Source organism: Antedon bifida, chromosome 7 (assembly GCF_963402885.1).
Source record: "Antedon bifida chromosome 7, ecAntBifi1.1, whole genome shotgun sequence".
NCBI lineage: Eukaryota > Metazoa > Echinodermata > Crinoidea > Comatulida > Antedonidae > Antedon > Antedon bifida.
In genome coordinates this window covers 19,611,667-19,637,002 of record NC_136232.1, presented here as the reverse complement: position 1 = coordinate 19,637,002, position 25,336 = coordinate 19,611,667, and the positions used below count along the sequence as shown (strand labels likewise).

Genomic DNA, 25,336 nt, shown 5'->3' with positions numbered 1-25,336 from the left:
CATTGTGTGTATAATAATTTATTTTGAGGTAAATCATTACTTTGTAATATTTGTATTGTAAAAAATACTGTAATACAAATGATTTTCCTGATAAATTCAAATCAAAATTAATTATTACTTTACATATTATGCAGGATTTTGAAATAGGAAGGAAGAGCAAGGTGCAATTATTTTTTTCGTATAAGTTGGAGACTCCTTATGTGAAAGATATCCAAACTACTTCCTAAATATAACTTAACCTAACCCTCTAAATAATCTTTCTCACTAAAAAGTAACAGATTCGAACCCCATTCCATTTGATGGAAAGCGTTTGCATTTAGCGAATTGTAGAGAATAGGTTGCTTAAGCAATTAATCGAAATATGATACAGTAAAACCATGTTCTCCCAAGAAAGAAAGTCCTGGAAATTTAGTACCGAAGTACCGAATAATTAATTTGCTATATAAGATGTATCTAATCTACTAAATACAAACAAGTCAAATAATATTGTACTTTTTGTATTGTACTATTGTCCCTTCAATTGACAAAATATAGTCTTCAATTGCTCTTGGTCAATACTTTTAAATTAATAGATAAATGTTTATTTTATGTATAATCTTCTTATAAGATTTTTAACACCGGTTGGAGCCAATTTAGTCCGGCATATCTTGCTGGCAAAACCTGCTTGGTGCTTAGGGAGAAACACTGTAATATTCTGCATTTTTAAATTGTTTGCAATTAACTTTTTTAAACTATAATCAGCACTTAAGTTCTGTCTTCACTATCCAACTAGTTTGACTAATGTGATGTGCCCAAATATGGTAGTGATGTGCCCAAATATGGTACTGATATGATATTGTGTCCATATAATTATGGGCACATCACATTTTTTTGTCATATAAATATTGATAGTGTAGACAGAGCTTTAGGCTACTCACTTTATAGAGACATACACAAAAGTGTACATTTTTGGATTTGCTACACCCACCAAGAATCAACTTTCCATCACTGGAAATAACACCATGATTATAATTTAAAGTTCCAAATTGTTCATAAATTTATATGAAATCTCTCAATATGTTAACTTATAAATGTGTTTATTATTCATAGCTCAAGAAATAAGATTTTTTATTAGGAAATTCAACTAATATTGAACATTTCCCACTGGACTACTTAATTATTAATTTTGAATATGTTAAAATAGCATCTATATACAAATATCTATTTTGAATACTGTATATTCGCAGAAAATCTTATGTAGGTTTTGTTTAATAACATTAAACATACAATACACTAAGATACTATTAAACTATTATTAAACAGAAATAAATAAGCATGAAAACATTATAAAAATCTGTGAATTCCTACAAGACTCAAATTGAAGCTTAGATGCATAACTAATATATTAATATTATTGGTATGGTAATATTATATTGTAAATACAAATACATATAAGTACAAATACACAATATTGCTTTAGGAATTTTTGTGGAAATAAATTGAATTTGAAATTATTTATAATTTTATTTTAAATGATATTGGATTAAAGATTATTTTGATTTAAAAACCAAATATATCAAATCTTTGGTTCGATAAAAATTCTATAAAAAATGGATTTCAAAAGATCCTGATATGTTAATTTGATAGAGTCATTAACAGTAACACATTTTAATATCATAATGAAATGATGAAAGTAGTACACAATATTCCATAAAAGAACTTCTGTTTTATGTCTGTGCATGTTAAATGCAATAGATATCTTCTCCTCATATCATTTACAAATTCAAGTCATAGAGGAAAAAAAAGCATTAATGTATGCATGTTGTAAGATCAATTATCCGATGAATACAGGGACTAGTCGTAAGCGTGTCGGTAATACAGCATGATAAAGTATTTTAATATTTTACTTAGCAGCATTACAATTCATGACAATACTCCGTATTTGCTTTTAAAGCATGAAAATTGGTACTGTGTATCCCTAGTGTGCTCGTGACATTATCAAAATCATTTGCGATGCCGTGTACATTATCCGATGTATAACAGTGTATTGGCGGCTGATACACAATCACATACACACCTAAATGACATGAAGTGCGACATTTGCACATATCAGCTTAATTATCTGGTGCATTTGGACGTGGAAAAGCAATTGGAATGCATCATTGGGAAGGCTATATTCCGCAGGAAGATAGTCCTTGAAATTTTAATGTAACACGATAGATATTTAGACTGATAGAGGGAGAAGGCCGTCAATCGTCTCATCACCTCGGAGCCGTGGCTACTCCGTCTGGAATTAAATCGTTGCACAATCAGCTGAGTTTTCTACCTGTGTAATATTTAGTGTGTTTTGAAAATGTATGCATGATGAATAGCATTTTATAGTGTAATTTGCAAATGCAGTTGTGTTCACTTTACGCAGATTGCTTAGATTATATACTCGGGCTACAGTATGTTAAATTCTGATGTTAGTTATTGACTTGCTCTTGTTTTGTCCTACAGTATATTATTATTTCTTATTGTTATCAACGTTTATTCATGATTTAATTGTTTTCATATTTCATGCAAGTGTTATTGTATTGGTTGTTAATTATTGTAATGGTCCTTGATTATTGTAATAATTGTTATTGTTGTTATATTACTGTACTATGCTATACAGTGCAATTCTCATACTAGTACTACTGTACCAGTAGCGGCACTGTAGCTTGGTGGTTTTATCATACTTATCAATACCAGTGTCTTGGGTTGAAATCCTATCTACAAGCAGAATCTAATCAATTTATTCTTTCATAGTTTAAATAACAAAATAACATTACCTAACAAGAAAATGTGGATTTTAATTGTGTATTATTTGCTAAATGTGATCGCAATAAAAATAAAGTGAAATCACTATAATTGTACTAAATGGTACTGTATGTAACAACATATTCTACACATACTGCCTGCATGCTTTCTACCACTGATATTACTATACTATAATAATTTTGCAGTATTCCTGCTAATGTTAGTATTATATTAACATATATCTAGCATGCTAATATTAATAAGTACATTAGAATTCCTATTTGCTGAATGCTTTTTTTTAAACCTATGTTTCTTGGAACTAGGTTCTGTAAAATAATCAATAATTAGAATAGAAACATACTGGAATGCTCATTTGACTTTAGATTTCAATATGCATTAACATTCATTTTCTTATTTGCATAATAATAGCAACAAAGCAACATAGCAATTATGTGTACTGTTTTCGAATGGGATGAAAACAATCTAATTTTTAGTTCTTTAACTAGAATTTACATAGGCCTACAGAATTTTGTTTTTTTGATATTACAAATAACAAGGCCATATACATGGCTGCAGTCGCGTGCTCAGATTTGAGTTAGTGTTTACTGATTAACCGACCGACATAGTGAGCTGTAGAGTCGCATAGTATAATAATATAGTTTTGTAATTGTCATACTGACACAATAAATAAATCAAACTATATGATACTGTTTATGTTTTTGTATTGACATTCTACTGAGCGTGCAGAATAAGTCCAGCAGTGTATCATATTTTTGTGCCCACCATTTTAATTATGGTCACGTCCATTACCCTTTCACATCAACTCCGGCATTTTGTATGGCTTGTACCTGGTTTCCTTGCTTGCTGGTGTATGTAACTTTTGAATAATATGCCATGAGCTGTGAAAGCGGTCCATGTCTCACACCTGATCCATGTTTCAGAAGTGTAAACTTATTCTCATTGAATTCATTCTTTATTTCTTATAGGATCCTTACAAGTCTGTGGCATCAAATTTACACACTGCAAAGAAGATTCTAAGACAACAGCAACAGCAGCAACAACAACTGCAGCAGCAAGCATCCGCTAATGAAGTAAAGAAGGCAGACCCTGAATCACAGGTAAAGACTATACACGGTCCCTTTAGACCAAAATTTGCTTCAATTACTTACCCCAAGGCAATCTAACAATGGGATGCTGGCTACGAAGATCAAATGGTTTATCTGTGGCTGTGACACGATCAGTTCCATACCCCCTACGTTTTTTAGACCAAATTTAAGGTCACAAACTACATTTAATGTAAAAATAAATACATATGGTCCTATTTTTTGGTCTGAAAAATAAGTCGATTCTAATAATTAAAGCGGCCCGCTATAAATCCCAACATGCATTGTGCGCGAATTGATATTTTCGGTTTTCTTCTGTAATTCACCCATTTTTCGTGAAACCAAAACAAATGGAAGACTCGTAACTTTTCAGTAAAAAATACGGGTTTCCCCAATTTGTATTAACAGATTCTGACAAAAACAGAAAGACAATTAATGCAGCAACTAGACACCATCAGGCTAGGCATTTAGCTATGATGTTTGTAGATGCTCTCATTTTCTACAAATTGGATAACTTTGTGTTAGCTATTGAATTGTTTGAATATCTTGTCTTGTTTTTTCAGAAGGTTGACTTTATGGCTGCCCTCGATTTGATAACTCCTGGAATGGCCGAAAAACTCCAAAGAAAACGCTCCGAAAGGAAGAGACGCACCACTGCGAACCCACAGTTTAGCAACTATGCCAAATATGAACAAGTGGCCAATTTGGTATGGCTTCATTTTATATTCTTCTGGTTATCAACTTTACTAATCTTGGTTTGAAAACAAATACTGTGAATAGGTTTAATAGAAACCCTATATTGCGCCCTCTATAAAAAGATTGTTGGATTGGGAATATTATACCATGGCTAAACCAATCAGATGCTGTGAATTAAAACTGTGGTCTGGTATATAATTTTTATTATTAATGTATTGTTCCCCAAGAATATAAAAATTAAGATTAATAATCTTCGACTTTAAATAGGCCATTTTGTAGTTTTAATTAATCAATTCAATCAATCACTTCCTAAAACATGTTTTTACTTATAAAAAGACAAAATAAACGGTTAAATTTAACTGAAAAAAATATTGCCTGGCAGTCAATTTGATTATTTTTTGCTTTGAATTCCATTTTTTTTCGGGTAAATATAAGTGAATGTGACATTAAAACGGCATATTCAACAAAAATGTTAACTAATTATTTTTTCAGGGGGACAATATATCTTTAAGAGGTCACAGGTTGATGCTGGAAATGCAGTTGTTTTTTAGTTTATTATCTGATGTTATCCAGAACATTTTAACTTCAAACACATTAAATGTTGCATTGTATATGATTGAAATCTATCCACATTTGTTGTTTCTCTTTAATAAAGTAGTCAACCTATTCACATTTTTGTTTTGTAACAATTTTGCATTTTTTATACTTTTGTAATTCCATATATATATATTTTTGTAAATCAACAATTTCATCCTTCGGGCTGCATGTTTTTACTATATATACCTGAATAAATTAATAAATAAATTTTGTTTATTTGTAAATAGCGCCGCAAATCTGAAGGATCGGTAGAGAATGGCATGCCTCCAGACAAAAGACGACGTGGTAAGTGTTGTGTTGACAATAAAAGCAAGGCATATCTGTTTACATATGCCTTGCTATTTTTTCACACTAATGAAAATTTAGTTGCTTTTTGTTTTAGTTGTTGCATTAATGTGAATATTCAATCAACATATCTGAGTGTTTAAAAATATACAGAACATAAATTTTTGTTTGAAAGTTTAAAATGAATATAAAAATAGTCAAAGACGCTAGTTATAACTTGATCAGAGTGGCTTAACGGCTATGAGCACTCGCTGGCTAAACCCAGAGGCCCCGGAGCTTATGGGGGCCCCTGATAGTGCCAAGAGAAAAAAAACAGGCAATAAAAATATGTCGAAAAAAGCTAAAAACACCCAAGGCCTTTAACATTTGAGGGCCACTTAGGGTTCCTAAACTAGGAGCATCAGGCAACCGAGTTATGCCATTACTTGATCATTTTAATGCACTACAGGCTGTTTCATGAGGAGTACCTCAATATTCAGGTGCTTGGCTCTGAATGAATATATAATAAATAACTTTATTAGGCCTGAACAAATTATTGAGGATAGTTCATTGGTTAACTGGGTAGCATAACATCGATCTGGCTATACCTATCTATAAACTAAAACTTTGAGAGGGCCAGACTTGGCTTTGGAGGCGAAATGAAGATTCGATATCAGCTATAGAGACCTACCATAAAACTCTCAGAAATGTTTGTTCTTATTCACTTACTCTTTAATGGATATCCCAAATATCAATTATGCTTGTGGTATAAGGTGTGTATGTGTAAAGCTCTGTCTACACTATAAAACTAGTTTGACAAAAAAAGTGTTATGTGCTCAAATATAGTAGTGGTATCATCATGTCCATATATGGGCACATCACATTTTTTGTCACATAAAGTTTGATAGTGTAGGCAGAGCTGTATAGTGGCACTATAATTTATTTTTGCCTACTGTTGCCAAGGACCTGGGTTCGATTCTAGTTCACATTAAGTACTAGGATTGTTGTAATTGACAGTTGTCATTCCCTAATATTTTAATAGTTTAATAAAAGTACTTTTCATCTGCTATTCATAGCTTATACCACAGCCATTCATTGACATGTTTTCAGGCTATTATGAAGTTTTCATTTTTATGGAGTTTTAACTAACATTAACAATAATGTTTCTATTTTTATCAAACAGTTTTTTTTTTTCAATTTGTATTTTTAAAATGAAATGAAACAACTTTTAATTGTTTCATATTTCTAACACTGTTTTCAATGTGTATTTGTATGTTATTTATATGTATGTATTATATTTATTCTTTGTATGACTCGTTTAGTTAGTTGTTTGTTTACAAACGTTGTTTTAGTTTGTTTATAAAACTGTTTTTTACAAAGATTGTTTTAGTTTGTTTACAGAGGTTGTTTTAGTTTGTTTACAGAGGTTGTTTTAGTTTGTTTACAGATAATTTTTACATTATAAGCACTGGACTTTCTCTATTGTTTAACTTTCTAAATAATGATTTCACAACTACTTTCTTGTCAAGATTTAGTGTTTATTTCTGGTAGTTCATTTAGACTCTGCGCTTATTTGTTTGCATCAAGATTTTTCCAGTTGGACTTTACTAACCAGTGTTCAAGGGTTCCTTAACAAAAATCTTTACTCCTTTATCATGGATTAATATGGCCTTGATTTTATCTTTGGCAGGGATGTGTTGGAAAATGGCTAGGCCTAGATATATTCTTCCTAAACCTTCCTCCATTAGCCTGTTACCCAAGGAAACTTCACTAGTGTCACAAGTCATTGTCAATGAAGAATTTGTAGGCATAGGCCCAACACAGTCGTCTTTACTTGATTATTTTAACGGTGAATTTGATTCTAGCTACAAAATCGCTCAAGGGTTTCTACAGGAAGCAAGGTCAGAGTGCACAAGAGCGTCAATCATACCACGAGTGAAACGTAAGAGAAAGGTAGCAATGACCGCACCTATTTCTAAGAACAGGAAGCCAGATGTTCCGAAGGTTCGTAAAAGAAAGCCGATTATGATTGGACCTCCTTTGAAAACTGAGATTCTAACATATTCTCAAGATGGAAGACAGAAGAAATGTTTGGTTGATTCCTCGTCCAAAATGGATGCTTTGCAGAGTCAATCAAAAGGTAGGCAACCGCGTTTGATAGCCCCAAAAGACAAGGCAATTCAACACCACTGTCCAAATATGGACATTCCTCCTTATAAGTCTGAAGAACCACAGGATGGAAAGAAGATGCGTAGCTCATGGACCATCCAAGAGAAAGTCACAGCAGTGGAGAGCTTTCGAAACGATGACGACGTAGGAGCCATTCTTAAGAGGTATAACTGCAGCCGGACCAGTTTGATTCGTTGGAATCGAGCGTACGACACGCTTTTACAACATAATGGCTTAAATGCAGCGGCAAGGCGGATGCCTAAGCCTGATGACCACGGTATGCATGTCTACCAACGGCTTACTAACCTATACAATAACGAAGAAGAAATACGCAATGTCCTCATAAAAACTGTAGCTGTTGAAGAAGCTAGGAAATTAAACCTTAAAAACTTTCACCCTACTCAAGCCTGGATAAGGCAGTGGAAAAAGAAGTATAGATTTTAATTTTACTTATTAAGTAAACCAGATTGTTAGTTAGTGCGGACATGCCTTTAGTTTTATAATTATAAGATAGCAGTCCTTTGTGGATCCTGGATTTTTGTCACACATTCAAATTCAATTCAATTTAAATGGAAAGTCATTGTTTGGGAAATTGGACTACTGCAGGAATCTTTTCTTAGAGTTAGGAATATTGCTACAGTATAACTACATGTTATTAATATTATGCGATAAAAACAACTTTTTGATTAAACTGCACATCAAATAGTTATAATTCTGCAGCTGTGAAGTACCTGAAATGGCCATGTAAATTAGAACTGGTCTGCACATTTTCAAATTGTTAGACCACTGTAAACAAAAGTATTTAAAGCTGCAAATACCTTAAAGTGGACAAAATTGCACAATTATGGTATCATTGTGCGCCTTAAGAGGTCTTAATCAAATTGTTTACATTCAAAATTGACTTACTATAGCATATGTGATTACATCACTTGTTCCTAACGCCACTTTGTATATAAATAAATTATTGATAAATTATATAATATTATGTGATACGTGTTTAAATTAATATAAAAATTAAGTGTTTATTTACAGTAAACATAGTATAGTATGTGTGTTTCCTCTAGTTGAGTTTAAGATTATTAAAAGGTGTTTAAAAACATTTTGTGTTAAAATGTTACTTTTTAAAATGTGAACCCTTTAGTTTTTCCACACAAGTGAAGTAATATACAGGTAAAGAAATTATTAAAAATACTTATTATTTGATTATTTACTCTTTCACAATTAATCATGATCGCTTAATAATTTATTTTGTTATGTGGAAGAAATATAATGCTACCGTAGTAAAAAAAGTACAAGGATAATTATGAATATTTAAGTAAAGAAAATAGATATATTGTAGTAATTGGTTATTATATTTTTTTTTATTATTACGTAATATATTTATAATTATATTGTCATTTATACCTATGATTATTTTTCTTTTCGTTTGTAGGGCGACCACCAAAGAACCCCGACAGCAGACCTTCTACTCCTGACAATAGTACTAGACGAGATGTAAGTAAAAATCATTGAATTCTATTGCATTTAGAACGTAAGTAGTGAGAGGAAACAAAACAATATGTTAAATAACAAAATCTAATTATTTTCCTTTATGTGTCTCCTACCTATGATAGTATTCTAAAAAAATGTGACACAGCGAAACAAAGTGATAGCACCCTCGTTAGTATAAAATAACAACTTTTCAACAATCAAACTTTAATTTTCCACAATAGAAAACGTACACAACAATTGTGCACAGATGAAACATGTCATATTTACTATTTTTTGTTTGTAAAATTTGTTTTTCAAGTACTAAATATTGTGTTTCTTTAAAGTAGATGTTGCTAATTCTCCTTATATATGTTTAAATTCCTAGCTTTTTTAACCTACTTACCCATTTGAGTGCATGAAAGCTTAATGTACAATATAAGATAATAAATAATATTGGATTACAAGTCAAGTTATAGAATGGAGATCCATAACAAAATAGAAAAAAATTATAAAACAGCATTTTATATATAATTGGTTGAATATTAGGCGAAAAAGGAGTTTATAAATACAGTATTAAGGTGCTACATTGTAACCATTGACTGCTTTCACATCATGCCTGGATTCGGTCTGGCGCCCTAAATATCATGAGCATTGAGCATGCTTTCACATCAAGCACAGATTTGGTTATATGTTGTCATTCAAGGTCATTCATACTTACTGTTGTGATTGATCAAAATAAAAAAATTGTACGATATCTGGAAACAAATGGCTTCTTAATCCATCGCTCCGAATTCGGAATCCGAATCAGGTACAAATACAAATCATGTGAATGATCCTATACCACCGAACCCATATTTCACGATATTTTTCACAGGGCACCGGACAGAATCCGGGCTAGATGTGAAAGCAACTTAAATGTAGAAACCACCAAAACTGTTAAGAAATGGAGTGAGGAATCGCGTTCCAACTTTCCATATGTGCACAATGAATCGACATGACCTAATCTCTTCCTAGGTCATCAGTTGTCGCAAACTGAATAACTCAGAACTACTAGGCTTACTCTATAATGAATTTCTCTCATAATCTAAGCATCCAAGAGGGCTATTTGTCGGTTAAACTCAGGGGAGGGGTTTAAACGGTGTCGCAATAACGGCTAAATGACCTATGTGCATTGTTTTGTCCAAGCAGGGCCATGATGACTTGTGTGCAGTATGTAAACACACTGGAGAGCTCCTCCTCTGTGATTGCTGTAGCCTCGTCTACCATCTCAGTTGTCTTCAGCCTCCACTTGCTATAATACCATCTGGATTCTGGATGTGTCCAAAATGCAAGGTATATATACACAGGTCTTGGTGTGTGTATGTTGTCTTGACGGCTTTTGCACTTTTAATTTCTATGCAATGTATTTATTGTATATTATATTATTCATTTGCTTGAGTATTGGTTATGATTCTTTATTTGCTTGAAATTGTTTGTTAAAATGTAATTTTTATTTTTGGTTTTGCAAACTTTCCTTCTATTTTGAATTTATGTTCTTACCCAATAGCGTACATATTTGTTTCTTATATAAGAGAAATAACAATTAAGCTGTGGAAACTAAACAATGTCTTAGGGCTTGTTTCTAATTCAAATGAATAACTGTATTTAATACCGTAATTTAAAAAATCATATTTTCTTGCCTTTAGAAAACTTGTTCCCTTTGTAAATTATCTTTTTTATAGTCACAGCAATTATCTGCTACAAAACATTCTCAAAAAAAAAATTACAATAACAATTAGGCCAAGTAGAAATTAGTTATCAGATTTTAAAATGCTTTTGTAATTTTGTTGATTCGCTTTATTTGCATGTTTCCAAATTTCTGTACAACCTCTGCCCTTTTTGAATTTTCATTTCACTGAAATAATTATTGTCTGCTACGAAATATTCCCTGAAAGAAAGCAATCTTCTATAACAATTAAGATATTTTATCTTCAGTTCAAAGAAGAAAAAATGGAATATTAAATTCTTAAAATAAATGTCAAGGCATTATAATGATAATTTCGCAAGATTTTGAATGTCATCAGATGTTTACGACGAAAATACATTGTACGGCACACAAACTAAAAATAAAGTACAAACGTAATTAAAATTGTTTGCTCCAAATGATCGCGGCAGCCACAGTATTTCCGTCGGGAATCAAACTTTATCGTTACATTACAGAACAATAGCTTTGAAAAAACAATACAATTCTTCAACAATTTCTCAGAAGTGATTAGTTTAAACAGTGTTTTCTTTGTATTCACATTTACACATACATACATACAGTGACGTAGCCACAAGAAATAAAGTGGTCCAGTTTTCGCAAGAAAAGGGAACAATCTCTGTTCAAGCCACTGTGTTGTCAAAGGCCTCTGTTAAAAAGTGGTCATGTTGAAACCTTACCAACTGTACTGATTGCCCATATACATATAAATTATAAATAAATTCAGATCACCTAAGTAGAGTGCTCGATACACGAGAGAGTAGAGGAGATTTCAATAAAATAAATAAAATGATACGAGATGAACTATGACTTCATATAATATTCACTACAAACACTCTTCAGGTGAATTTAGTCTTATGTTTTGTAATTCACCTGAAGAGTGTGACCAGCTTTGCTGGCCATACGAAACAAGCTTGTAGTGAATAAATATGAAGTCATCTTAGTTCATCTTGTATCATTTTATTTATTTTATATATAATTAAATACTAAAATAGATTAATATGCTATTTAGACAGTCAAATATTTCAGAATATTCCTAAATATCAAATTGCTACCCTTGCATATGACATAGATCAACTTAATTATTTTTATTTGAAATCACCTTTTTACACTAATTTTCAGCTTTTTATTGATTTAGCATGATTTTGTTTTTAAAATGAACATTCTTCTAAACATCACATTTTTCTTTAATAATTTGTCTGAAGTGTCAGAGCCCGCTGGAATACATCCATTGATGAGAGACACCCTTATTAAAGGGACACCTCCATTAAGTGAAGTCTTTCACATGAGATATACAAGGGTCAATATATTTTTTAACACTAACACCTATTCAGGGGACACTCCTTTTAATGAGGCAAAAGGTGTCCCACAAAATAGTTCCTCAGAATCAAAAATGGCAATTCTATTGACATCTTCAAACAGTTGCTGAAAACCCATCTCTTTTGCATAGCATATGAAATTGCTATTTTCTACCTAGTTCGAGCCTTGTGGCTTCAGAGAAAATTTATTTTGGTTAAGTGGTATACAAAAGATAATTATTATTATTCTACTGTATATTGATTGGCATTACTACTGTACTTATTTTATTCTTACTGCAGATGTATGTAATTTGTATTCAAGGGGCATTTCATATTTGAATGTTTTGATTTCTTCAATTATTTATGCCTTGTTTTAGAGCATGCTGGAATACATTGGTTGGCTTTCCTACTTTATATTCATATCCCTTATTTTCCTTCATGTTTTTACTACAGATTTCTATTATTACTGTTGTAAATTGTATATTCATGGGATGTTGCATACTTGTATGTTTTCAATTAGCATGCTTCCTTCAGCAAACATTGCTTTTATGTATTCAATAAAAATGTAACAAATGAGGAAAAAAAAGTGTGTGTACCTAGCAGCCTGTTTTATAATCATTTTTGTTTTATTAATTTTGGATAAACTGTGAATGTTTTAAAATGTTTCAGAAAATGTAAGTCTAGTTTGGCTTCCTTGTGTTTCTTGGTTTTCTGTCGCTGGCGTAGGTCGTTTATTGTCAAAACGTTTCCCTGTAAGTCAGATATCAGGTTGCCAAAATGACAACCTTTAGATTATTGTTAATCTTCCTTATTCATCTTCATGTTATTGTATTTGATATGTAGGCAAAACATACCAATAGCCCAGTACAACCTTGGAACGGTCAACTCAAAGTTTCACAGAATCAACAGAAAGTGTCAAAGGAGGACGAGAAGAAGCGATTAATACGAAGATCATCTGAACTAAAGAAGGAGAGAATTCTGTTGGAAACTAAAGCTAAGCAACTTAATGATGCAATCACTGTAAGTACAAAATACTACTACTCCCTCTATTGTCAAGAGTTTCATTTCAAACAATACCTGCTATACTATACGTTAGCATAAAATAAATTATTTTGTAATCTTTATCAAACAATTGTCAACCAGTTAATGTTTATTATTTACTGTTTAAATCAAATATCTATATTATGAGAGAACACATGCACACATTGAGTATCAAAATTGTACTTCGAAGGTTTTGAGGTAAGATACAAAAATGACCAGAATTGGGGAATGGGGGCTTGCAGTGTAATGTTATAAAAATACCAGAATTGTGCTGGGGAGGTTTTAAACCAAGGGACAGTGGTTTATTTGCTAGTGTAAAAATAAAATACACAGATTAATTTGAATCTCTTGCAATTTTAATCATCAATGATACAGTAGTATATATTTTTTAAGGCATTTTTTTATAAAACAAAGAATATTTTTGATATTATTTTAATGTTTCTTTTTATTTTCATATTAGCATCAACTTGAAGCCAAACGAGAGCTAAATGATTCATTCAAGAAAACGGAATCAACTATTGAACAACTCAAAAGTTTTCTTTCGCTTGTCAACTCAAGTCCATCTACGACAGACTCTAACCAGCCACCACCTTCACCTGCAACGACTGCTGCTCCACTTACGCCCCCTATCGGAGCGCCATCGTCATGATGTCAACACCTGATGTGCCTCCCGTTGACCCACTAATCTATTTACTCCCTATGATGATAATAATATACTGTTCACAGCTTCGATTTGTAACAACAAAATTTTTGAACTCATGACATATAACATGAGATGGTTTCAACATGTTGTGTTTACATCTCTGTATAGGTCAGAGGTCATGCTTTACTCTGCTTTAAATGGTAATTCTTCTAATGAAAACAGCAATAAGAAAAATGAAAACTTCACTATCAAAACAAGCAATATATTTACAAAGCAGGTTTAATCATATTTAAATGAGAAAAAAAAAGTTGTCCTTAATGATGAGTAATTGTGTTAAAAACTACGGCAGTCATGAATAATACCATGTCATTTACTACTGACTATGGAATATATATTCAGTTTGTAAACAACTAAACTAGCATTATCCTTATAGTATAGTGTTCATTTTGATCGTAATTTATTTATTGCCATTTTGAACTGACCTGAATTGGCAGTAGTTTTCTGATAATCTGAAATCTAGTTTTCTACGTAGAATCAGTTGATCGTCTGTCCTTCAAAAAGGATTGGCTTTTCCAAAAAATTGTTATTATTTACTGGAAAATATAAATTTGGAATCTGTAAGATCTTTTATGTCTAACAATTGTTAATTGGAAAAGCAAAAGTAATTGCAAATGTCTGTTCTAGCTTTTGGTTGAATTGGGGGTGGGAGAAATTAATAGTTCATTCAATACCAGTTCTTGTGCTTTTTATTGTTGAAACAATTATTCAAAAAAATGTAATTTATTTGATACCATTTTTACCAAAGATAGTGTAAAATATTTTAAATGGTTTCAAATATCTACAAAGGTATATAACTATAAAATTATCTTGAATGAGATATAATAACAATCTATAGAGACAAAATAGAGTTATATTATATACTTTGCTTTCTTTTTGATTATTTTTAGTTTATTTATTTGTAATTTTTTGCTTAACAGTGAATATGATTATGCTGTTTTGTTATGTATTTAAAAGATTAATATGATTTTCCTTAAAACTTTTCATTTTTAAATAATTGTAATTATTTAAAAATATGTATTTCTTATTAGTCAGTTATTATTGATGTATTGTATAAAGGGATATAGCTGCCTCTGGAGTACCATATACCCTGGGAAGCCTAACTTTGTGTATTTTTAATGTAACATTAATAGTGATCCTTAAGCTCTGTCTACACTTTCAAACTTTATGTGACAAAAAAAAATGTCATGTGCCCATATATGGACATGATGATGTCATAGCACTACCATATTTGGGAATATCACTACCATATTTGGGCACATAATTGATTATGTAGACAGAGCTTTACAGTCATTTGTAATGTATTCAAGGTTGATGGGCTTGATTGGGCTTATATCTGAGTCATCATTACAAATGTTTCTATAACTAATTCTGTTGGCAAAACATATACATGTTTCACCATTGCCTTGACTGTTATAAACATACTAATGATGGGGTTATTGTACTACACCTACCTCTTATGTATGACACATACTGTACTTAATTGGGCAAAAGTCCTATATACTGTATCTATATATTTAAACTGTTGTTTGATAGCTATCATTTGTCCCTATCCAGAGGGACTATATGCATGCTGTCTGGTAGCTAATGAAACAGCCATACATTCATCTTTTTAGGCAGATAACATTACAAGAATAGTAAAAAAAGGTTTGGGATGGAAGGGTAGGTGGGGAGGAGTGGTATTATCTGACATAAAGGTGTATCAGTATAATGTCCCTGTAATGGGTCAAAATCTATATCCGCATCATTTCTATAATTATATCTTGCCACAGAAATAGTAGATAGATCTATGAAATATCTGTATCCGTAACGTACAAACACCATCTATGGTTATCGCGTACGGGTACACCTAAAGTTGTTTTTTTTTAAGCCTGCATTTTAAATATAATATTTCAGGGTAATATTACATGTGCCTTTTCTGTTTAACTTACCTAAGGATTAATTTGCTTGTCAAATATTATACTTATTTCTCTGGTGATTGGTACAAGTAGTCTTTATTTCCTTACTTTACTTTCACACCTATCATGGTGATATTAATTAATTTATTGGTTATTAATAAATTTAATTTAAATGCTATAGTTAATGATGATACTACTGATATTAATAAGTTTGTTGATGGCTTTATTCTCTTTTTAACAGCTGTTGAGTCTAAAAGTCATTTTGTACACTGTCAAAGACATATTAGTATACACAGAATGACTGTTAGACTCAATAGCTGCATAGTAGCGTGGCGCATTTTGAAAGCAAAATGTCGCCGTTAACTAGTGCCAGTAAAATCATAGATATTAAACAATGATGTCTCATTTTTGTTATTCCATATTTATTATTGAAATAACTTAAGTCGTGTGTTTCACAAAATTTGTGAAAATGAATTAAGTTAATAGAGGTTTTTCTTAATTTAATTTGGTTAATTATGGGAGGTGGATGGTTAGTAGGTTTTATAGAATAAATAATAATTATTAATTCAAATTAATACTGCAAGATAATCAGATAAATGAAAAAATGAATGGAGTTTTTGTTATTTATTTTCTATTCAAGTATAGAATTTTTAACGCACTGTAAAAGATATGATAAATGTATAGAGAAACACATTACAAACCATTTATTAGTCATTTCTGGGTAGGTGGTTTTATAGGTCTATATTTATTTTAGTTTGTATTCATTTTTGTACCCTAAAAGAGGATATATAATGAAAGATAGGGTGCACATTTTTATTTACCATCCCAAATGCAAACAACACTTAAACATCACTTTTTAAATATAGGAGGTTTGATTTGTAATGATTTCTCCTACTAACACTTTGTACATTATCTTCTTGAGCACACCAAAAATAATACTGTTATAGTACTTTGAAATGTTTGAATGTTAATATATATATAGCTTTGTTATAATCATCTGTTTCTACACATTTAGTTTCTTTTCACTTTTGCATAATTTGTGATTTTGGTGCAATTTTTACATTTTTAAAAACAAGTAAATGTGACTTCAATGAAGATTGGTATGATACTGTTTTCAATTGAACACTGTAGACAAATTATCTGTATATATTTGTTGTGTGGATCATAGCTTTTTTATAGAACTTGTTTTTAGGTTCTAATACTAGGTATATTAGAATATAAGGATTGTTTCTTTCATAGATTTAGACTGTAAATTTACAAATGAACAGATTGAAATTTAATCGGTTACTATGTACTGTACAATAAAGAAAGTACCCTAGCATACATTTTAAAGTATTATTTTCTTGAGGTTTTATAATATAAGCATATGAAACATTTCACAGTATTGAATTTACAGTATTGAATTCATTATGGACTTGACCATTGTCCTGCTGAAACAAATGGACAAATTGCAGTAAGAACTAATTGTTGATGACCAACCTGTTTTGACCACATGGCAGTGGCATTTTATTTTACAATTGGTCAAAATCAGTTTGACCAGATAAAATGGCAACAGTATGCTTGTAGATACCATTATATTTTAATTACAGCATCAGAAAAAAGATTCAGTTATCTTTCAGATGAAACATCTAGCTTATGGTGGAGTTCAGGTGGAAATCCCGTACATGTTTGGAAAACTGATCATCTATATGCATCACCATTAGAAAGATGGTAATTGACAAGCTTGTACATAGGTTTCATTCGTATGTATAAACCCAACATCTTTTATTAATTAACGATAAAAATATTGCTTATATATCAAGATTTGCATTCAGTTAAAACAAATTTATTTTATTCAGTAGTGTTTCTGGCAATTATTTCCTTTAGTTAATTTGCATATTATTTGCATATAACTACATGTGTCCGTTTCCTTTGTTTTACATTCCTTTGTGTTTGTGCAAAAGAAGTCAGTAGAGCCTTGGCTATTACACAGGCACGACTTATTGTGTACCTGTTTTGTGTACTTCTACTCCAGGCAAGAGTACAGTGCCTTATTACTAGCAAACAAAACCTATTGTTTTTATGTGTTCACAGTGTTTTAGTAATAGAAGACCAGTTTAGTTTATGTGTTCCAGTTATTTAGGAATACCAGAAAAGACCTATATGTTGTCGGTGTTTTGTACTGCCAGACCTATTCTTCATGCTTGTCAAGCTCAACCCTAATGGTAAGATTCCCTTTTCCCATTTAAACTACATTCAGTTGAAGGCCTTACAAACAATGTTTAGTAGTAGTTTCAGTAAATTGAAATAAAACTGTAGTATATTTATAATGCGTTTTATACACATCAATAGCTGCCACCAAACGGCACTAATTAGATTTTACTGTTCAACTGCAGTGTAGTTGACACAAGGTCAGCGGCTGTCAATGAAATAACCGTTATTTTGCGTTGCAGCTAAAAGTTGCATAGCAATATCTGGTTAAATTGCATTCTAACACCGATAAATAAATAAAAAATGTTTTAAAAAATTGAACAAAAAAAAAATAATAATCTTTTTAAAATATCGGATCGATTTAACCGGTTATTGAAAATTTGTCTTGTTTCTGCTCCCAAGAAATTAGTGTTAATGTAATATTCACAACGGTTATTTTTTTTACCCATGTCAATCGCCAACTTTTAACGAACAATTTTTCCCAGGAATTTGTCGTAAGACTGCTGGCTTCAGGCCTAAATGTGATGATTACCAGTGGTAGGACATACCTATCTTTGTCCAGTGTTTCTTGTTTTAAATTGCAATGCGTAGACATTCCATCATGTTGCAGCTTCTCATGTCTCCTTTATTCAATCATTTAGATTGATAGACTACTAATTGGTGTTTTACAATTAGGAAACATTTTTTTCATATCGTTAATAATGAAGAAGGCAGATTAAAAACAAGCTTAGTTCTACTTTATTGCAATACCAGACAAACATATTAGTTTCATTTCTATTAATAGATTTTAATGTCTTCTACCAAAAATGTTGGTGTCGGATATTGAAGACATTCTTTAGGCAAATATTATGCCATTTATTGTCTCAAATTAATCAAGTTATCGCAGTTAGATTCTGAAATAGGTTAATTTATCTTGATCCACATTGGAGACATGGACACAAAGTAGGTTCTTTCCTGAACTTGTGTTTTAATCAGCTATGTTATGCTCAATAATCATTGACAAACCAACCATAGCCCCAAGCTGGTATGTGTTGTGCTGATGAGAACATGATGTCATTAAGTTCGATATACAAATTCAGCGCAACATTTCAAGCAGGCTTATTAATTTAGAATGCAATGATGTATGTAATAATGTTAACATTATTATGTTGTTTTATTTCGTCACTTTCTAGTAAAGATACTACAGGGAGCTCATATCTGGAAAGACTGGTGTGAGCAATTTTGGTATACAGACTTCTACTGATTTTTTATTAAAGCCTATATGTTTGATATGTGGTTTTGTAAGTAGTGTTGATAGGTTGATGGCAAAATAAAGAATCTCTAATCCTTAATCTTGGCCCAGCGAGTTGTCCTACATGCACGAATCATACCAGCGTCGTATGGTAATTATTGATAAGCACTTGGCTCTAATCTCTGTGCCAATTCATTAAATCAAATCAAATAATTATATTTCTGATTAACATTTATTAGTACTTTAGCCAGTCACCTGCAGAGAATACAGTTACTTTGTCGCCAATTCTGAAAAATGGACCCAGCTTATCAAGGTCAACTTTGCTTTCTTTAGTGAGTCTATTTCACCCATCATCTTGAACACTTCATTAAACTGTGTAACAAAATATGATTATCAAATCCAATGGGGTACATGGGGTGGGAGAAGGTATGGCGTTCAGTGAAGATATATCCAGGAATCTTTAGAAGAGGTTATCATCTTTTCCACGACAACATCACCACGACAAAAACCATTCATATTTTTAATTTAAATGTACAAATGTCCTAATAATATACAGTACATCTTAAAGCAAATTTTTTATTTAACATACATTTGATGAATTTTTATTGCTACCTTTTATTTATCTGTGATGTTTGATTGTTATTTTGTGTCTTTTTAAAACATGTAGCCTAATGTAACTTTTATTATTGCTGAGTATCACAAATTTCTGTATTTTATGTGAGGGAGCCTTATATTCGTGAAATATGGTAACTTGTATAATCAAATAAATACCCGCTAGATGTGAAAAAATACAACACAATTTATATCGAGAAGTGATAAAATACAGTAAAAATTCTATCAAAATGCTTGGTAAATTGTAGATCATGTCAATCAATGAATTCTACAAATAGAAATGTGTTGTAATACAATATATATACAAATGTATATATGCATGTGGTGGGGGCGTTTATTCCAAATGATGTTCTATGGGGGCGTTTATTCGAGGGAGGCCCTTTATTCAAAGAGGGGCGTTTATTCGGAAAAATATGGTATTTGCTCCTTTATAGTTTTCAATTTGAACTAGATTTTGATACCTTAAAAAAAAGGCATCTTGTAAACCTATTACTGTAGTGGTATGAGACTTTTCTCTATAGTATCTGTGTATGATACTAGAGTTTATTATGTATATAATCTAATTCTGTATATATAATATTTTCTCTTTTCAGCTTTAATGAGCATGTTATTGGATGTGTACAATTATATAGTTTAATTAACTATAGAGTTATTAAATTTTGATTCTTACCATGCAACATAACAACAATGATTCAATTTGTTATAGTTCACATTGATACAGCTGTCATCCCAGTATGGGTTTTACATGTTGAGAAATCAACCTCCTATCTACGCACTCGGCTCTCATGTCTCCATCCCCACAACGAATACGGTTTTCTTTGGCCTGCGTTTGCTATAATTCGGGTGTTAGTCTCGCTAATTAACGAAATCATCATTAGTGTCAGCTGTTCGTACAAGTCAAGATTCTCCTCAAATTCCCAGGGTCGACATATATATTCCTTTATTTAGTATTGTTTTTTTTTTTTGGCGATGCGGGGTACCCATTAAAAAGTTTAATCAGATAAGGTTACAAATATTCTTATAATTTTGCAAAACAAAGGCTGTTGTGGATTAACAGTATTTATACAGGGATCATGTCAAAATGATTCTACTGCAGTTACTGCAGTAAAATCATTTATTCACTGCAACAACAGGATTTTTGTTTGTTTCAATATATAATCATTTTAATTATTAATCACAAATGTATCTACTACAATGGGTTAAAGATGTATTGTCCCCCAAAAACATGAAAAATGAAGATTAATTAAATCAGACTTTGAATATGTTATTTTATAGTTTTAATCAAGTTAATCAATTCCATAGAAAAAAAAAACGAAAAAGAATAATGTTTTCACTTATAAAATGACAAAATAAATGGTTAAATTCAACAAAAAATCCATTGGCTGGCAGCCAATTTGACCATTTTTGGCTTTAAATTAAATTTTTTCAGGTAAATACATTTTTTTTCGATCCAATTTTTGGTCAAAGTGGATAACTATTATGTTACATTAAAATGGAATATTCAACAAAAATTTTTCAGAATTATTTATTCAGGGGGACAATACATCTTTAAAGTTGATAGATTTTTAGTAGACCCACATAGAATAGAGCTTATAGTCCAAGACTATTGTTATTATACATACAATTGTGGGTCCTTCCTTATGGTTTCTTAATATACAAGAGTACTCAAAAAAGCTTGCTAAATATATGCATAAACCGGTTATAGAGTAAACAAAATAATAATAATAAATCAGGCTTTATAGAGAGCATTATGCTTATAGCCCCAATGCGCTTTACATTAAAACAAAAATAGAGAGAAATTAGTCAAATTTAATAATTTATCAAATGTGGGTGCTTTTCAGGTGGTAAGTCGTTGCAAAGAGCAACTGAGGCACAGATGAATGAGCGACTTCCATAAAACTGTGTAGAAGGGCGGACAGAGTGAGAGAAGAGACCCAGAAGAAGACCTCAGAGCTCTTTTAGGAGCATATAATTTGATGAGTTCATTTATGAATGAGTTGTGCATGGCTTTGTATGTAAGCAACAGAATGTAGTTACTGCAGTATAATTGTGACATGATCCTTTACTGCAGTAACAGCAGCAGAATAATTACATGGTCTCTTAAAAATGTTTAATGATGGTATATTTTATTTATTTAATAACTAAATCATTGCATTTTTATGGATTCATTTCCTTCCCCCTTTCCAGGATGAAACAATGGTAGCCGTCTCGTCCGTTAATGGCGACAATTATTTTATAACAATACAATTTACATGTTAATCAGTGTTTTTTAAATGGCTTGATTGTAGCCACCAGCTAACATAGAAATTAGAATACAAATTATATTTTTTATCACTCTTCTATTGAAAATATGCATCAGCATTATGCTAAATACGTAACCGATAAAATGAACGATATAGAGTGTAGTTTAATGGGCATTGTGAGATAGTTCAGGGTCTTTATTCTGTGGTAGTAATAAACGTTACATCATTCATAGAATTTGTGCATCATAAATATATAAATATAACTGTTTAAAATGATTAGATAAATAAATGTGTTGTTATTCTTGGTTTGGGAAGTTTTTCCTTCTTGATTTTCGCATCTGTTCTCATTAAGCTCTGTCTACACTATCAAACTAGTTTGACAAAAAAGTATGATGTGCCCAAATATGGTAGTGATATGGCCAAAATGGTAGTGATATAGCCATGCAAATATGGTAGTGGTATTACATCATCATGTCCATATATGGGCACATCACATTTTTTTGTCACACAATCTTTGATAATGTTTAAAATTAATTTCATCATTATTTCCCTTTAATGTATATCTTTAATTATATTCAATACAATTGTTAAGTATGTACCTTGTTTTATATAACAAGATTTGGTTTAATCATTTGTATCATTTATTTTCATTTCGCCATAAAATGGTGCTTCTGTGTACACTATCAAACTTTATGTGACAAAAAAATGTGATGTGCCCATGGACATGATGATGTCATATCACTACCATATTTGACCATATCACTACCATATTTGGGCACATAACACTTTGTCAAACTAGTTTGATAGTGTAGACAGAGCTTAATAGAGCTTAGCAGTGCATCATAAAACCACAGGTTTCACCCATAACCCCTGAAATCACAAAAATATCAAAACTTTCTCAATTAATAAGAGATAACACTCTATATCAATGAATGATTGATGTCTAATTTAATTTAGGCCTAAATAATAATACCAACAAATTTTGTTTTCTCCCTTTTCAATTGTATCAATGACTGTTATTTGTTAAAACTAATTAAAGATGTAATGTCCCCCAAAAGCATGAAAAATGAAGATTATTAAAGTCAGACTTTGAATAGACTTCCAAAGAAAAGAAAACCCTAAAAAAAATAATGTTTTCATTTATAAAATGAAAAAAACAAACTCTTAAATTTCAATCAAAACCCTATTGCCTGGCAGCCAATGTTTTACTTACATACATTTTTTTAGGTAAATCATTTTTTTTTATCACATTTTTGGTCAAAGTGAATAACTATTATGTGACTTTAAAATGGCATATTCAACAAAAAAATGTAAAAAACTAAATTTTGTCAGAACAATATACCTTTAACTATTCCAGTCTGTTAAAAGCTGAAAATTTTATTTTATTTTTTTAAAACTGAGTTATTAGTCTGGGTTCCAGACAGAGTTTTGACTTAATTTTAGCAAAAAGGCGTTTCATACGTATACTACTTGAGCTTGTATTTTCAGACAAAAATCAAAACGTCGACTAGTGGACTAAAATAAAAAAGACAATAATGTTGTATGTATGAATGCATATAACCTAATAGAGACTTGTGGCAAGCATAGGAAGTCATATGCATAGTTATGTATGACTACTAATACTGTAACTTAATTGCAGATCATTTGCAATCTGTAATTCAAGTACCCCCTCTATAGTCTTCTAATTAACATTTTACATACTGCGTAGATATGTGTACACCTGGGTGTACTATGCATTTGTCATTATAACTAGTGAAATGCTTGTTAATATAATTACACATGAGCCAACCCAATGTCTGTGTTAAGTCTCTATGCATTATTCCCATAATTAAAATACAGTATTATGTGTTGGGTCAAGTTATCTTTTTATCCAGTCCACTTAAATATTATGGTATTACCTATAGCAGGGAATTGTAATTAGAACTCCCTGCCTATAGGTTTAATTTAAATAGGAAACATTTGTGAAATGAGAGCTTACAAATACATTAATACCTAAATAATATTTTGCTTGGGCGTAGTTATTACAGCATTTCCAAAATTGGTTGTGATTTGTACATAAAATTATGTTTGTCATGCTTATTGATTATAAAGTTTTATTTACATTAGAACTCCTATTAATTGACACATTTGGGACCCAAAAAGGTGTTCCCTTAATAGGGTTTTCCCCTGAATATTGATTGGCCATAGTAATGTATATATAGTTTTGTAAGAGGGCAAAACATACATTTGTCAAAATAGGAACTTTTTGGGTGTGGGTTAAATTTGCATAATAAGGTTTATCACAAATAGTGTCTGGATGCATGGTGCGAAGGACTTGGGAGCAAACATCATTACGAGTACATCCGTGATTTGCTGTTTGTGCGTACGTGTAGTGACGTTTGCTCCCAAGACCTTCCTATCATGCATTGTGCAATGACGTCCCTCACAAAATCAAGCTATTTGTGATAAACCATATGGGTTGTGTATTTTGTGTGTATTATGGTGTTTAAGTTTATAAACATACAGTGATACAACATACAAAATAAGAAGGTCATTCTCTCCCAACATATAAATTTTTATTAGCATTTATGATTGGTAGTATTAGATGTAATTTTAATATACATTCTACATTTTATTTTGAATCACAAGTATAGGGATGAGGAGGCAAATATATCAAGAGTACTTGCCCAGAACATCATATCATTATAATATTATTTACAAGTTAAACAATCCTAGTGTATTTAATATAAGATCAACTTTCCGATCATATGAATCATATAGATTATCACATCAAGCTACAAAAGCTCTTAAAAAACTTGTCAAAAAATTGCAATCACTATCTAGACTCAAGTGTAATAAAATATGTTTGTTTTCAGTATTGCACTCAAATCGTATTCAATAAATAGATAAAAACTTAAAATCATTAATGACTATCTGTATTTCTACATTTTACAAACAGAAGTATAAATAAGATGGAATTGCACTTAAAACTACAAATAAACTTCAAAATCACCCCTGATATGATAGGTCTGTTATCAAAAAACTAGGTGTGTACTACATTCTATGTATAAAACGAAAATCAAATAAGAACCTATATCTAAAAGTATGGAGGTAAAAAAATGTTTTAAATTGAGATTTGTACACGCACACACACACACTATGGGTCCCAATTTTGAACACATATAGACATATAATTTATAGAATAATCCATTGTTTATTTAGTGTCAAGAAAATTCACTGCATAATATATGATTTGGTTAATAACAAATCAATCGGAAAATAATAATGATGATCATAACATAACTGAAAGAATAAAAACAACAGTGAAAGAACATGATAAATTA

The 25,336-nt window shown here is 31.1% G+C and overlaps 1 protein-coding gene across 4 annotated transcripts in view; it reads left to right on the top strand.

Moving 5' to 3' along the window:
• LOC144847566 (uncharacterized) overlaps positions 1 to 17,060 on the top strand; it is a 29,535-nt gene extending 12,475 nt beyond the window's left edge. Inside the window, exons 7-13 of one of the 4 annotated variants that reach the window (XM_078703994.1) lie at positions 3,747 to 3,878; positions 4,427 to 4,570; positions 5,384 to 5,441; positions 9,022 to 9,083; positions 10,248 to 10,391; positions 12,942 to 13,118; positions 13,600 to 17,060. In XM_078703994.1, the coding sequence (XP_078560120.1) occupies positions 3,747 to 3,878; positions 4,427 to 4,570; positions 5,384 to 5,441; positions 9,022 to 9,083; positions 10,248 to 10,391; positions 12,942 to 13,118; positions 13,600 to 13,788 (906 nt within the window). In that variant the 3' untranslated portion in view covers positions 13,789 to 17,060. Of the gene's footprint in view, positions 1 to 3,746; positions 3,879 to 4,426; positions 4,571 to 5,383; positions 5,442 to 7,110; positions 8,703 to 9,021; positions 9,084 to 10,244; positions 10,392 to 12,941; positions 13,119 to 13,599 lie in introns of those variants that run through there. The other 3 variants (XM_078703993.1, XM_078703995.1, XM_078703992.1) reach the window with 3 other exon arrangements.
• Positions 17,061 to 25,336: the final 8,276 nt, after the last annotated feature.